The sequence below is a fragment of the Geotrypetes seraphini genome, chromosome 3, assembly GCF_902459505.1.
Source record: "Geotrypetes seraphini chromosome 3, aGeoSer1.1, whole genome shotgun sequence".
Lineage (NCBI taxonomy): Eukaryota > Metazoa > Chordata > Amphibia > Gymnophiona > Dermophiidae > Geotrypetes > Geotrypetes seraphini.
The window spans coordinates 225444257-225458058 of NC_047086.1; the positions used below are offsets into that span (position 1 = coordinate 225444257).

Consider the following 13802-nt stretch of genomic DNA (forward strand, 5'->3'; position numbering starts at 1 on the left):
AGCCAAGGCGCATACCAAACGAAACGGCGCCCGTAGGCCACTGCGCCAACACCAAATCCCGAAAATCCTGATGCACAGGAAAAGAGCGGGAAACAGGACAGACCCCCCTGAAGCAGAGGGGCCCCCATACGCGGGGTCTCCGGTGGCGCAACTTCGAAAATGCAGCACCAAGGAGACCTGCTACATCAGGTCTAAAAGCTCATCCCTCTGAATAAAAAGCGCACCACGGATGCATCTGCTCTGGAAGACGGGAAAAACCGCCGCCCCGCTGCCAGCGGGCGTCCCTTCTAGAGGATCCTGGAAGCCCGCCAAAGCAGCCAGGTCCTCAACCATGCCAACACGCTCCTCCGACCACCAATTCGCAATCCAAGCCCCCCCGCGGGCGCTTGGATGAGGGAGGAGAAAGAGGGGACGCCAAACGAAAAGAGGGAGGCAAGCCATAGGGGGCGCGGAGGGAAAACCACCCCCGAAACCCCCCAGGTGCACGTGGGACCCCCAAATGTCTGCACAAAGAAAGAAATTAAATTGGGGACAAAAAACCCCTGGGGGTCCCCAGGGACTCCCTGCCCCAGCAGGGGTCCCTGCTGAAACCTGCCCCTGTGTTTGCAATACAGGGGGAAGGTCACCTGAGGTTGCAGACAAAATGGAGGGGCCAGACAGAGAAAATGGCGAAGTTCCCGCCAAAAATGCTCCCTCCATGGCCTGTAGCGGCTGAGAAGGCTGATCAGTCCCAGCCGCTAAAACAGGCAAGTCGGCATCAGCTGTCAAAAAATCAGCTGAGAGGGAATCCTTCGGCGAATCCCTCCATGGGCGGTTGGGGAAGACCGGGCTTCCCCACTGCTCCCAGCCGATTCGCGAGGCACCATCGGCGGGGAGCTCTGGGCGCCTGCAGCCGCTGCCGACGGAGCTCCACCACCTCACCGACCTAAACCGCCGAGTTCAGGCCGGCCGCGAGTGCCTCGCGGCTGGACCTAATTGTGTCCCACTCCCCCGGAGAAGGGCACAATTGCTCCATACGCGACCTAGCTAGAAAAAAAGTGCCGGTTAGATGAAAAAATACAGTAAAATACAGTTTTCTTAAAGGGAAACAACCCTCCAGACCAGCACTACCTCAGGATTTTTTTTTTTTTTTTACAGAACAGACTCCACAGGCTCTCGAAGCAATATGCCTTGCTTGATTTAGGGGGCAAGGCTTACTGCTGAGGCTCCTCTAAAAAAATGTGGGGAGGTGGAGGAAGTGGGGGGAGGGACCCCGCTCGAGACCCGCCGGGTTTGACACCCCCGAGGTCGGACGGACCCCCAAACAGGGCCCGCCCAAGCTCTGTCCGACCAAAAACAGGGACTAGAAACCCCCTAAACAAATTCCAACAGCCCTACCGAGGGAGATGGGTACAGATCACTCAACACCTGCTGGAGACTGAAAGAAGACTGATGTAAATAGAGAAGGGAGTATATTATATACTGTCCCACAGTTTTGTTTTCAGTCTCCACCTGCTGGTCATGATTGGATATATACCCATTCGTAAAGATTAACCTCTACTGGTCTGGAGAGTGCTAAAGAACTGCCTTTATTCCTATACACAGTGGGTGGATGGAAAAAAGTAGCAATTCTGATAAAGCTTTGAGCTTCTCCAACCAAACATGTCTAGCAAAAAGTCACAAACCACATATCACATAAAAGGCACCACACTGCTCTGAACTTCACAAACAAACACGAACCACAGATTGAATGAAGTCAATATGAATATGAGATGTAATCTGCAATACTGTTCTGAACTTTCCAGCATCCAGAGGACCACAGGGGAAAAAGACAGGATCCCTTTTAAGAATTGTAAGAAAAAGCAAATTCAGACTAAGAGTATGGTTACATGAGCAACAGTAAAGAGTAAAGTAGTAAAGAGCCTTTCTGTGGATTCCTCAACAGAAGTTTGATAAGCTGAAATTGAATCCAAAGACTGCCCCCTCCCTAAAAAAAAAGGCCTATAGCTTGTACCTTCTATAGGTGTGCAGTTAAAGGATTGAGCTATCTTGTTCCAGGCTTCAGTTACTTGCGTGTTCTGTGGATACAAAAAATACCAAGTAATAGTTTTAACCTCCCATCCTAAGCACTTCTTTTTACCAAAATGACTACCAGTTAGAGCAGTGTTCCCGCTAAGGTGTGCTGGCCTGCGCGCGCGCACAAAATATTACATCGCAGCGCAAAGTTTCTCTTCACAGCGCACACACGCGTCGCAAAGGTAAGGGGAGGTAAGGTAAGGGGACGCATTGGGGGGATTGCACTTCCCCACAATTGCCATGCTTCGGTTCCTCTTCTTCCTTCCTCCCCCCCCCCCCCCCCCCCGCGGGACCCTGCGGCACCATCAACTCTTACTCCCTCTAATGTCGGCCCTGCAGCTCCAGACTTCCTCGCACCTTCTCCCCTCCCCCTTTGGATCGCTATTATTTTAAATGTTATAGCCGCGGAGCTGTATCCATCAGTGGAGATGTCTAACCTCGGCCTGCCCCGGAACTCTTACTGCAACAGTGACTTCCTGTTCCTGCCTAGACGGGCGGCTGCTGCAGTAAGAGTTCCGAGGCAGGCCGAGGTTAGACATCTCCACTGATGGATACAGCTCCGCGGCTATAACATTTAAAATAATAGCGATCCAAAGGGGGAGGGGAGAAGGTGCGAGGAAGTCTGGAGCTGCAGGGCCGACATTAGAGGGAGTAAGAGTTGATGGTGCCGCAGGGTCCCGCGGGGGGGGGGGGGGGGGAGGAAGGAAGGAAGAAGAGGAACCGAAGCATGGCAATTGTGGGGAAGTGCAGAGCTGCAGGGAAGAGTGTTGCGGTACCCAGCTGGAGGGAGAAGGAAGATGAGGGAGGGAATTAAAGGAGATGCCAGGGCTTGGAGCATAGGAGGAAGGTATGCCAGTCTAAGGGAAAAGGAAGGGGGAGATGTGAGAGCATGGAGGGGGAACGAAAGATGGAAGAAAAGGAAAGGAGAGAGATGCCAGAGAATCAGGGAAGGGGAGATACCAGACTATGAGGAGAGGTGTGGGAGAGGGAAGGCGAGGAGAGAGATGCCAGACCAATGGGGTGAAAGGAGAGATGGAAGGGGGAGGCATACAGTTTCTGGAAGGGGCATAGAAGGAGAGAAGATGCCATATAGGGGAAGAGAGACGGCAGACAGTGAATGGAAGGAAGAGAGTTACAAGAAGATGAGGAAAGGAGAAACCACAGAAGACAAAGGTAGAAAAAAATTTCTATTTATTTATTGCTTTAGGAGACATGTGTCACTGTTTCTGTGAAGCATTGTATGCAGAGTCCAGCTTCTTGCTGGTTCAATTTAACCTTTGTCTATGTATTTTTATTTTATCCCCCCTTTTACAAAACTGTGAAGCGTTTTTAGCACCAGCCTTGGTGGTAGCAGCTCTGATGCTCAGAATTTTATGAGCATCAGAGCTGTTACCTCCGTAGCTAAAATCCACACTACAGTTTTGTAAAAGAGGGAGGGGTTAGTTTGTGATTACATATTCCTTACTAGGCGAAGGTGTTTTCTGTGTTCTGTGTGTTCGAAAGACATGGTTTTCTGTTAGGATTGACGGTGTAGGATTGATCTGTGCTGGTCTGGCTTGTTTAGTTTTACAATGGGTGTATTGATGTACTGCTCACTGCAATATGTAAGATGCTGCCTTTTCCTAGGTACTCATGTGTGACGTGTGGTTTGTTACTAAAAATCATGTTTTTCTTACAGATGGGGGGGGGTGCCAAAAAATGATGGGCCCCGGATGTTACATATGCTAGGTACGCCACTGTATGTAAAGATACCAGAAAGCTGGCGTAGCAAAAACTTCTAAGTTTTGAGTATTTAACCCTCCCACAATCTCACGGGCACTCGTTTCAAGTTTATTGAGATTTTGATTTAAACGCAATATCAAATATTTTCAATGCGTATAACAAAAATAAATTTGGGGAAATAAATAAAACCATTTGAACCAGTGTTCCCGCTAAGCTGCGCTGGCGTGCGCTGGCGCACAAAATATTACATCGCAGCGCACACGTTTCTCGTCACAGCGCACGATCGGAAGAGGCGTACGGCAGATGGCAGGGCGGCGAGAGGAGAATCGGGCGAGTTGGCTCATAACTTGCTGGCGCCCGATATTTTTGGCTCACGGTGAAAAAAGTTTGCTCACAACACCCGCCCGCTTAGAGGGAACACTGAGTTAGAGTACAATAGATTACATGATGTGCCAGATGAGAAAAAGGGTTAAGAAGGGTTGCTCAGATAGAAGTAGAAAGTTAGGCATCACAAAGCAGAAATATTTAGAGCACAGCATCAGAATTCCTCTGTACAAATCATTTTATCCATATGCATATTTTCCCAGATGTTCCTATTTTCCCATGTAAGGCCCATGAAACAATGGTGACCCCAGGGGCTGATCTACTTATTTTTTTTTTTTTGCAGGATGTGTCCTCCGATGAGTAGCCTGCACAAGCTCAAACTCATCCTATATTCAACTACTCTGTACATGCCTTAAGCTACTTGCTTGTCAGCATGTGCAGCCGCTGCGAATCTTACAGTTTTTCACTTCTTCCATTCTGTAAGCTTGTATTCGATGACTTTATATGGTGACCATTTCGCTGATTGTCCAGCACATCTTGTTGTAAAACATAGTAACATAGTAACATAGTAGATGACGGCAGATAAAGACCCGAATGGTCCATCCAGTCTGCCCAACCTGATTCAATTTAAATTTTTTTTCTTCTTAGCTATTTCTGGGCGAGAATCCAAAGCTTTACCCGGTACTATGCTTGGGTTCCAACTGCCGAAATCTCTGTTAAGACTTACTCCAGCCCATCTACACCCTCCCAGCCATTGAAGCCCTCCCCTGCCCATCCTCCACCAAACGGCCATACACAGACACAGAACTGCCTCGAACTATCATGGCTTTGCCGGTATATAAGAATAAAATTATTATTACTACTGCTCTGCACAGTGTACATCCGTGTTTTCCACTTGAAGTCTACAGCGATGCTGTACAACTTGTCACAAACTTGCCTTTCTCCAGTGCCACACCCACTTCAGTCTCCCTCTCCCAACTAGTCTGGGTGGATCTTTTGAAGCTGTGGCCCTGCATTTACACTGCCATGAGTGAGATCTACCACAGTGTTTTTTAACTCACAGTATTTGGGCCGCTTGTTGGGGGTATGCAGCCTGGTTGCCAATTCCCACCCTTCCATATAGGCAGCCGTCACCAGGGATACCGCATTCCTGCCCCATTCCCCCCCATGAAGCTGCTTCCGTCAATCTCTGCCTACCCGCCTGCCCCCCCCCCGATGCCAACACAATTACCACCTTCTTCGAGCCGCATTTGCTCCATCTGTCTTCAGCAGCACTGCATGCATGGATGCTGCACTAAGTAGCTGACCCAGAAACCTGCTCTCCGAGGGAAGGTTTGTGGGTCAGCCACATGCAGCATGTGAATCATTGCTTGCGCTATCTCTGCTGAAGACAGGAGTGAGTGTGGCTCGAACAAGAACTGGATCAGCTTCATGGGGGGGGCAGGGAGGGAGGGATCTCCAGCTGCGGCAGGCAGGAAGGTATGATGCTCAGAAGCAGCGGAGGCTTCTACAGATGGGCAACTACTTATGTGCAGGGAGAGGGAGGGAGCATGAATTCAACACAGATGGAAAGGAGGGGGCATGAACATGGGACACAGAAGAGAGAGAGGAAGGGGAAATTAACTTGGGACATAGGAGGGAGGGAATAGAAAGGGAGAATTGTTGGGTATGAGTGAGAGGGAAAGATGGTGGCACATGGGGAAAGGAAGAAAGGAAAATTGGTCATAGAGAGAGGAGAGGGAGATGCATGGGGGATGAGAGGGAAAAATGTTGGATATAGTGGTGGAGAGGTAACAGAGGGACAGATTGAAGGGGATGGAATGTTGGACATAGTGATGGAGGGAGAGATGTGGCATGGTGTTGGAGAGGGGTGATAGAAGGAGAAATGGGCATGGGGCTTGTGGGTGAAAAATGCTGCACATGATCTGGGAGACGAGAGAGGGAGAAATGTTGGATGTGACAGTAGAGGGGGTGGGAAAGATGCCTGGATCTCTCAAGACAGATGGACAGAGAGAGAGAAAGAGAGAGAGAGGGAGAGGGAGACTAGTTACCAATAGGGGTGGAGGAGAGAGGAAGAAAAGTTGGACTCATGGAGGGACAGAGAGAGATGTTGGTTGGGGAAGGGAATAAGGTCTGGAGGAGAGGAAGCGTGTTGGAGGCAGAAAGTATTGGACTCATGGAGAGAGAAAGAGTGGGAGATGGATGGGGAGGGAATGAGAAATGCCACACTCAAGGGAAGGGGGAGAGGGCAGAAAGTAAAAAGTTGAACTCGTGGAGGGAGAGAGAGATGTTGGTTATGGGAGGGGATGGGGACTGGAGAAGAAGCGTGCAGGAGGCAGAGAGAAAGATGTTGGACTGGTGGAAAGGAGGAAGAAATGTTGGCTGTGGCAGTAGAGGGAGTGGGAGAGAGGCACCCTGGATCTCTCTCTTTCCCCACTCCCTTTACAGCAGTGGAGGGAATGAAAGAGAGGGAGATATGTTGCCAATGGGGGCGGAGGAGAGAGGAAGAAAAGTTGGACTCATGGAGGGACAGAAAGATGTTGGTTGGGGAATGGAATGAGGTCTGGAGGAGAAGAAGCATGCAGGAGGCAGAAAGAAAAAAATATTGGATGCAGTCAGAAGGAAATGCAACCTGAGACTCATGAAATCACCAGACAGCAAAGGTAGGAAAAATTATTTTATTTTCAATTTAGTAATCTAAATGGTCTGTTTTGAGAATTTATATCTGCTGTCTATATTTTGCACTATATTTGTCTATTTTTCTATAGTTAGAGGTGACACTGCATATTTTAAAGTCATTTGCCTTGACCTCTTTGGAAAAACCCTGAATATAAATGATAATTAGCATTTTCTCTGCATACAGTGTGATTTAATTTTGTGATTGCCATTATGTATTAAGATTATATTGTATGTATATGAAAAATGGATGGAAGAAATTGCATTACAATTAGTACTATTTTTTTTTTTTTCAAATAAATTTTTTATTCTTTTTTTAAAGTTCTTACATCAAGTGAAATACATGTATTACATTCATTTATATAAAACACTTGAAATTATTAATAAATGTTCTTACATTGTAAATTAAAAAACACCCCCCCTTATTATAGTTTTATAACTGAATATTATTACAATAATTTCCCCTCCCTACCCTTTTATTTTGTTCTATATATGTGCTATGATATCTGATCATTAGAAAAATTTGTCAATGGTCCCCATATTTTATTAAATTTTTTAATATAACCTTGTTGTAATGCTATTACTTTTTCCATTTTATATATATGACAAGTCGAATTCCACCAGAAAGTGTAATTTAATTTAGTGTAATCTTTCCAGTTCTGAGTAATTTGCTGAATGGCGACCCCTGTTAAAATTAATAAAAGTTTATTGTTGTTAGGTGATATCGGACTTTGTGTTCTCATTGCTGTTCCAAATAATATTGTATCATATGATAGTCCAACATGATTTTCTAATAATTTATTAATTTGGGGCCAAATTAATTTCCAAAAGGAATTAATACAGGGACAAAAGAATAATAAATGATCTAATGTCCCTACTTCTATCTTACAATGCCAGCATCTATTAGATCTACTACTATCTAATTTCTGTAATCTTGTAGGGGTCCATAAAATTCTATGTAATAAAAACAACCATGTTTGACTCATAAATGCTGACCTTGTAGTATGTATTCTCCAGGACCAAAATTTTTGCCATTGAGATGCAGAAATTGTCTGTCCTATCTCAATACTCCAAATGTCCCTAAGTCCTGTCCTCTTTTTTTTATTTAAAAATCCATATATAATCTTATACCATTTTGCGGCTTGGTGTCCTAGAAAATCTGCTTGAAAACAAAGGATTGGTAAACTATATTGAGTGTTAAGATTCTTCCATTCAGGGAACCCTTCCTGAATAGCCTGCTTCAATTGCATCCATTTAAAATATTGTGTTTTGTCTAATCCAAATTTTTGTTGCAATTGTGAAAAACTAAGCAGTGATCCATTTACTATTACATCTTTTAAAGTACGTATACCTGCTATTATCCATTGTTTCCATACTATTTTAAATCCACCAATTTTGATCCTGGAATTTACCCAAATAGATTGATTTAAAGTTTTAGCCAATGGATCTGGTGATAAATTGTTTATAAATCTTAATGTTTTCCATGTATCTATTAGAATTCTGTGATCTTTATATCTCTTAGGCATTGTTATACTAATGAAATGTTCTGGATGTAAAGGGAACATGAGTCGCCATTCTAAATATAACCAGTCGGGTATATTTTCCATAAGATCTGGGAGGATCCAATACATACCCTGTCTTAATATATAGGCTTGATGATACCTATAAAAATTTGGAAAATTTACCCCTCCCTCCTTGATTGTTTTTTGTAATGATGCTAAAGCGATTCTGGGTCTTTTCCCAAACCAAACAAATTTTATAAGTATATTGTTTAACTTTTTATAAAATGACCCCTGAAAAAATATTGGGATCATACTCATTTGATAACAAACCACAGGTAAAATCATCATTTTAATTGTTTGGACTCTTCCCCACCAAGAAAGATGTAAAGGATTCCATTGCTCGCACATTTCTGTTATTTTCTTTAATAAAAGTTTTTCATTTTCTTTTACTGTGTCGTCAATTGTAGTTTTTATAAAAATACCTAAATATTTTAGTCCTTCATCTTTCCATTTAAATGAATATGAGTTAAATAATCCTTTAGTACAATGGATGTTAATTGGAAGAACTTCAGATTTTTCCCAATTGATTTTATAACCAGAAAATTTTCCAAACTTTTCTATTAAGTTAAGTAGATATGGAATGGTGTCTTCTGGTTCTCTTAAATATAATAAAATATCATCTGCATATGCAGATAATTTAAATTCCCAATTAGAAAATGTGATTCCCTTTATTCCCTTAGTTTGATTTATTGCAAATTAATAAGGGTTCCAGAACTATATCAAAAAGTAAGGGAGATAAAGGACAACCCTGTCTAACTCCCCTTAGCAAGTTAAATTTATTAGATAAGTTATTGTTTATATTTAATCTTGCTCCAGGGGAGCTATATAATGTTTGAATCATTTTAATAAAACCAGGTCCTACACCAAACCATTCTAAAGCTTGATACATAAACTTCCATTCCACTCTATCAAATGCTTTTTCTGCATCTAATGATATTAAAAAAGCTGGATCATTTAAATTTTTTGCTATATTTAAAGAGTGAAATGCTAATCTAGTGTTATGTGAAGAGTGTCTTTTAGCAACAAATCCTGTTTGATGTACATCAATGATATAAGGAAGAGCTTTTGCTAATCTTATAGCTAGCACTTTAGCAATTAATTTAACATCTACATTCATTAAAGATATAGGCCTATAGTTTGTTATCAATGTCGGATCCCTGTTTGGTTTTTGCAAGACAATTATAACAGAATCAGCCATAGTTCCTGATATATTTCCATTATTTATTTGATATTGATATAAATTTAATAAATAAGGTAATAAAATATTTTGAAATGTTTTATAAAATTCAACATCTCCACCTGGAGCGGATCCAACTCTAAGAGCTTTCAATGCTATTTCTATTTCTTTTAAAGATATATGTTCTTCTAAACTTCCTTTTATATGATCCGGAATATTTTGTCCAATAAATGACTTTAAAAATTCTATACCATCACGTTTTTTATTTTCATAAGTATCAGAAGTATATAAATCCTTATAAAAATCAAGAAATTGTTTTATAATATTTTCATTGCTAGTGTGTGTATTGCCCTGTTTATCCTTAATTGTAATAATCTTAGATTTTCTTTTTTTTGCTTTAATGAAATTTGCTAACAATCTTCCAGCTTTATTTGAATTTCCATAATACTGTACCTGTCGATAGAACATATCTTTCCTTATAATTTGAGAAGAAATCTCATTATATTTAACTTTTGTTTTTAATAATTTCTGCAATATATCATGTTCCCATTTAACAATTAATTTTTGCTCTAATAATTTAATTTAATTTTCCAATTCTATAAATTGTTTTTTAAGTTGTTTTTTCATATATGCAGAATATGATATGATATTTCCTCTCATTGTTGCTTTATAAGCGTCCCATAAAATTTCAATATTTATGTTATCCGAATTATTAATTTGAAAAAATTCATGTATTTTTACTTTAATATCTTCTATAAATTTCATATCTGCAAGCAAAGCATTATCAAATCTCCAAATTGGTTTAGAATAAGCTGATATATCATTCTGTAGATCAATCCACACACCAGCATGATCTGAAATAATAATAGGATCAATAATTGCTTTTATCACTTTTTGTGCTATATTATTAGAAATAAATATATAATCAATTCTTGAAAATGATTTATGGACCTGTGAACAAAAAGAATATTCCTGATCATTAAAATGAAGGATACGCCATATATCAACTAAATTACAAGATTGTATCAAATTGTCTAATCCTAATGATTTCATAATTTTACTTGGTTTTTTTGTCCAAAATTGGATCCATTACAGCATTGAAATCTCCTGCTACTACTAAATTAGAAGCAGCCAGTGGTAGTAATATCTGTTGAATATTTTTGAAAAACTCCATTTGATTTGAATTAGGAGCATATAAATTGAATAAATCCAGGGTTGTATTTCTCAGATCCATTTTAATATGTACCCATCTTCCTAGTGAATCAAATTTTATTAATTTGAAATCTGCTATACATTTTTTATTTATAAGAATAGCTACTCCCGCTTTTTTTCCTAAAGCAGGAGCAAAAAAACATTTGGATACCCAACCCCCAATTAGTTTATTAGATTCAAACCCTGTAAGATGTGTCTCTTGCAGGAAGTAAATATCCGCATTTTGCTTATGAAGAAAACTTAATATTTTTTTCCTTTTAACTGGGTGATTTAGACCATTGACGTTAAGGGAATAAATTTTGATCGCCATTTAATATATTAAGTAATATTTGATTTAAATTTTAATAAAAAATTTTGATCAGACATCTGCACATATTTAATATAAATTTAATTTCTTATTTTTATATCTTTACCACTAAAATTTATATTACTTTTTCCTACCTTCCTTCTCCTTCCCCCCTCCCCACCCTCCCTTTTAATTAAAAATTGTGTATACTTGGAATCACGCATCCTAGATCGATAATAAAACACTCCATAAAGACCTTTTCTTATTATATGATATCAATTAAGTCATTAAATATTTAAGATGAAGTTCAAATAAATAATATTATACATATATTGTTATAGTGTTGATACAATACAATTCAAATTTATTGTAATTATGAAATAAATCCTAAGATTCTCTATTCTGTAATTATATCTTTGTAAACTTAGAATAAATCTAGAAGATATCAGTTTCTTTTTTTTATTTTTTTTAATACTACTATTTACTATTTTGTTAATATAATATTGTTACCTTTAAAAACAGCTAATCAGCAAAACCTATATTTTATTTTATATATTTTTATCATATTATAAGTAAGATGGGAACATAATGATATGTGTCCGATGAATTCACGAGCAGAGAGTCCTCCCCCACCGAAGAAACCACCACAGAAGCACACACCAGCCTCATATGTCACTGTCCTTTTAAGTTTATATTATGTATGTTCAGAAGAGAGGAGAATCCCTTTACAAAAAGGGATCAGCGAATATGTTTTAATCAAACTTTGTTCTTGTAAGTTGTATTCTGTTTTAATCTTCCGTTTCCTCTTCTTTCTTCTTTTCCCGATATAATCCATTGTTCTTTTGGAAAGTAAATATAAAGCGTCTTATCATATTTAAATTATATGATGTACCAATGTTATTTGGTTATACTTCCATTAGTTTTAAAACAGTACTGGTATTTCCGGTGATTATGTTGTATCCGTTGTATGTAATTCCTCTCGCACTGGCTTTCGGGAATGTGAGTTTCTTAAGTTCAATATAAGTTTTTATCTTGTTCCCGTTTTCTTTTCCGGAATTTATTTATTTATTTTTTTTAATATTAATCCTATCCATATATTTAGTATGTGTCTCCATAGTAATCTCTCCAATAGGAGAAAACCCCCGCTCGACAAAACACCTTATTTAATTATTAATCACATAATCATTACATTCCCATCATATCCATTTTAAAAGCTAACACCATACTTTTATAGGTTATAGAATTGTAATGAAATTTCCATAAGTTCTTTCCCCTAGAAAATTAAGATTTTTTTTTTTTTACATAAATATTTCAATTTTTATTATATTGTTTGACTCAGTATATTGTAACACCATTTAATAAGCTTAACTCTTTCATTATGGAACATTGATTTCATTCAATTCCACTCAAGAATATCGTTAATTGGAATATTTGAGTTGATTGAACAACATTCTATAACGTTATTTTTGAAATCAATGTTATTTTCCCTTTATAAAACAAAAATTTTTTTTTTTTAATAAAAATATATTTCATTTATCTAAATATAAAAATGAAAGATGTATTATTTAAAATCAAGAAGACATTGGAATTTCTTGATTTTGAATAAATTTTTCCAATTTCTCTGCATCATCGAAAGTTAGTTTTATTTCCAATAGTCACTTTCATGTTAGCAGGGTAGACTAATCCAAACTTCGCTCCCAGTTCTCTTAACTTTGGTCTTAAATCCAGCAGCTTCTTCCTTTTTATAGCTGTGTTTTTTGCAAAATCTGGTACAAGATGAATATATGTGTCTTGATATTTCAAACCTTTGTTTTTCTTTGCCAGTTGTAATACTTCCATGACCTGTTGGTGCCGCAATAACTTAAAAATAAATGGTCTTGGTCCGTGTTGATTTACTGCTTTTTTTAACGTCACTCTATGTGCTCTTTCTACCTCTATGGGAAACTTTGTTTGTAACGGAAGCAACTTGGGTAATAAATTTTCAATAAAGGCAACCGGATTTCCTTTTTCTGCTCCTTCCGGCAAGCCAATCAGACGGACATTACTTCTTCTTTCACGATTCGAATAATCTTCCAACTCTTTAGTGAGTATTTCAATTTTTTTCCTGTCCGTTTGGCTATAACGTACTTCTTCCTCTACTGCTATCATTCTTTCTTCTAAGTTGTTTGATTTTATTTCTAACAAATCCATCTTCTTATTTAGAGTAGAGACTTCCTCCGTTAAATCAGTAACTTTTTTAGTAATAATTGAGAGCATTTCCTTAATTTCTTTTAGTTCTTTCATGACTTCTATATCTGGCATCTTTAATCCGCTCTCCTGTTCAGGTTTTGCTCTCTTGCTGCTTCCCGATACCGCAAAGCACAGTTACTTACCGTAACAGGTGTTATCCAGGGACAGCAGGCAGATATTCTTTACGCATGGGTGACGTCACCGACGGAGCCCACGGTACGGACCTTTTTACTAGAAAGTTCTAGTTGGCCGCACCGCGCGTGCGCGAGTGCCTTCCCGCCCGACGGAGGAGTGCGTGGTCCCCAGTTAGTATAAGCCAGCTAAGAAGCCAACCCGGGGAGGAGGGTGGGACGTAAGAATATCTGCCTGCTGTCCCTGGATAACACCTGTTACGGTAAGTAACTGTGCTTTATCCCAGGACAAGCAGGCAGCATATTCTTTACGCATGGGTGACCTCCAAGCTAACAAAGAGGGAGGGGGGATGGTTGGCCATTAGGAAAATAAATTCTGAAGTACAGATTGGCCGAAGTGCCCATCCCGTCTGGAGAAAGCATCCAGA

The 13802-nt window shown here is 39.7% G+C and overlaps 1 protein-coding gene across 1 annotated transcript in view; it reads right to left on the reverse strand.

Annotated features, from left to right (window-relative positions):
• PA2G4 (proliferation-associated 2G4) overlaps positions 1–13802 on the reverse strand; it is a 118152-nt gene that overhangs the window by 63866 nt on the left and 40484 nt on the right. The window contains exon 6 of the mRNA XM_033937501.1: positions 1994–2057. Within this exon, the coding sequence (XP_033793392.1) occupies positions 1994–2057 (64 nt within the window). The remainder of the gene's footprint in view (positions 1–1993; positions 2058–13802) is intronic.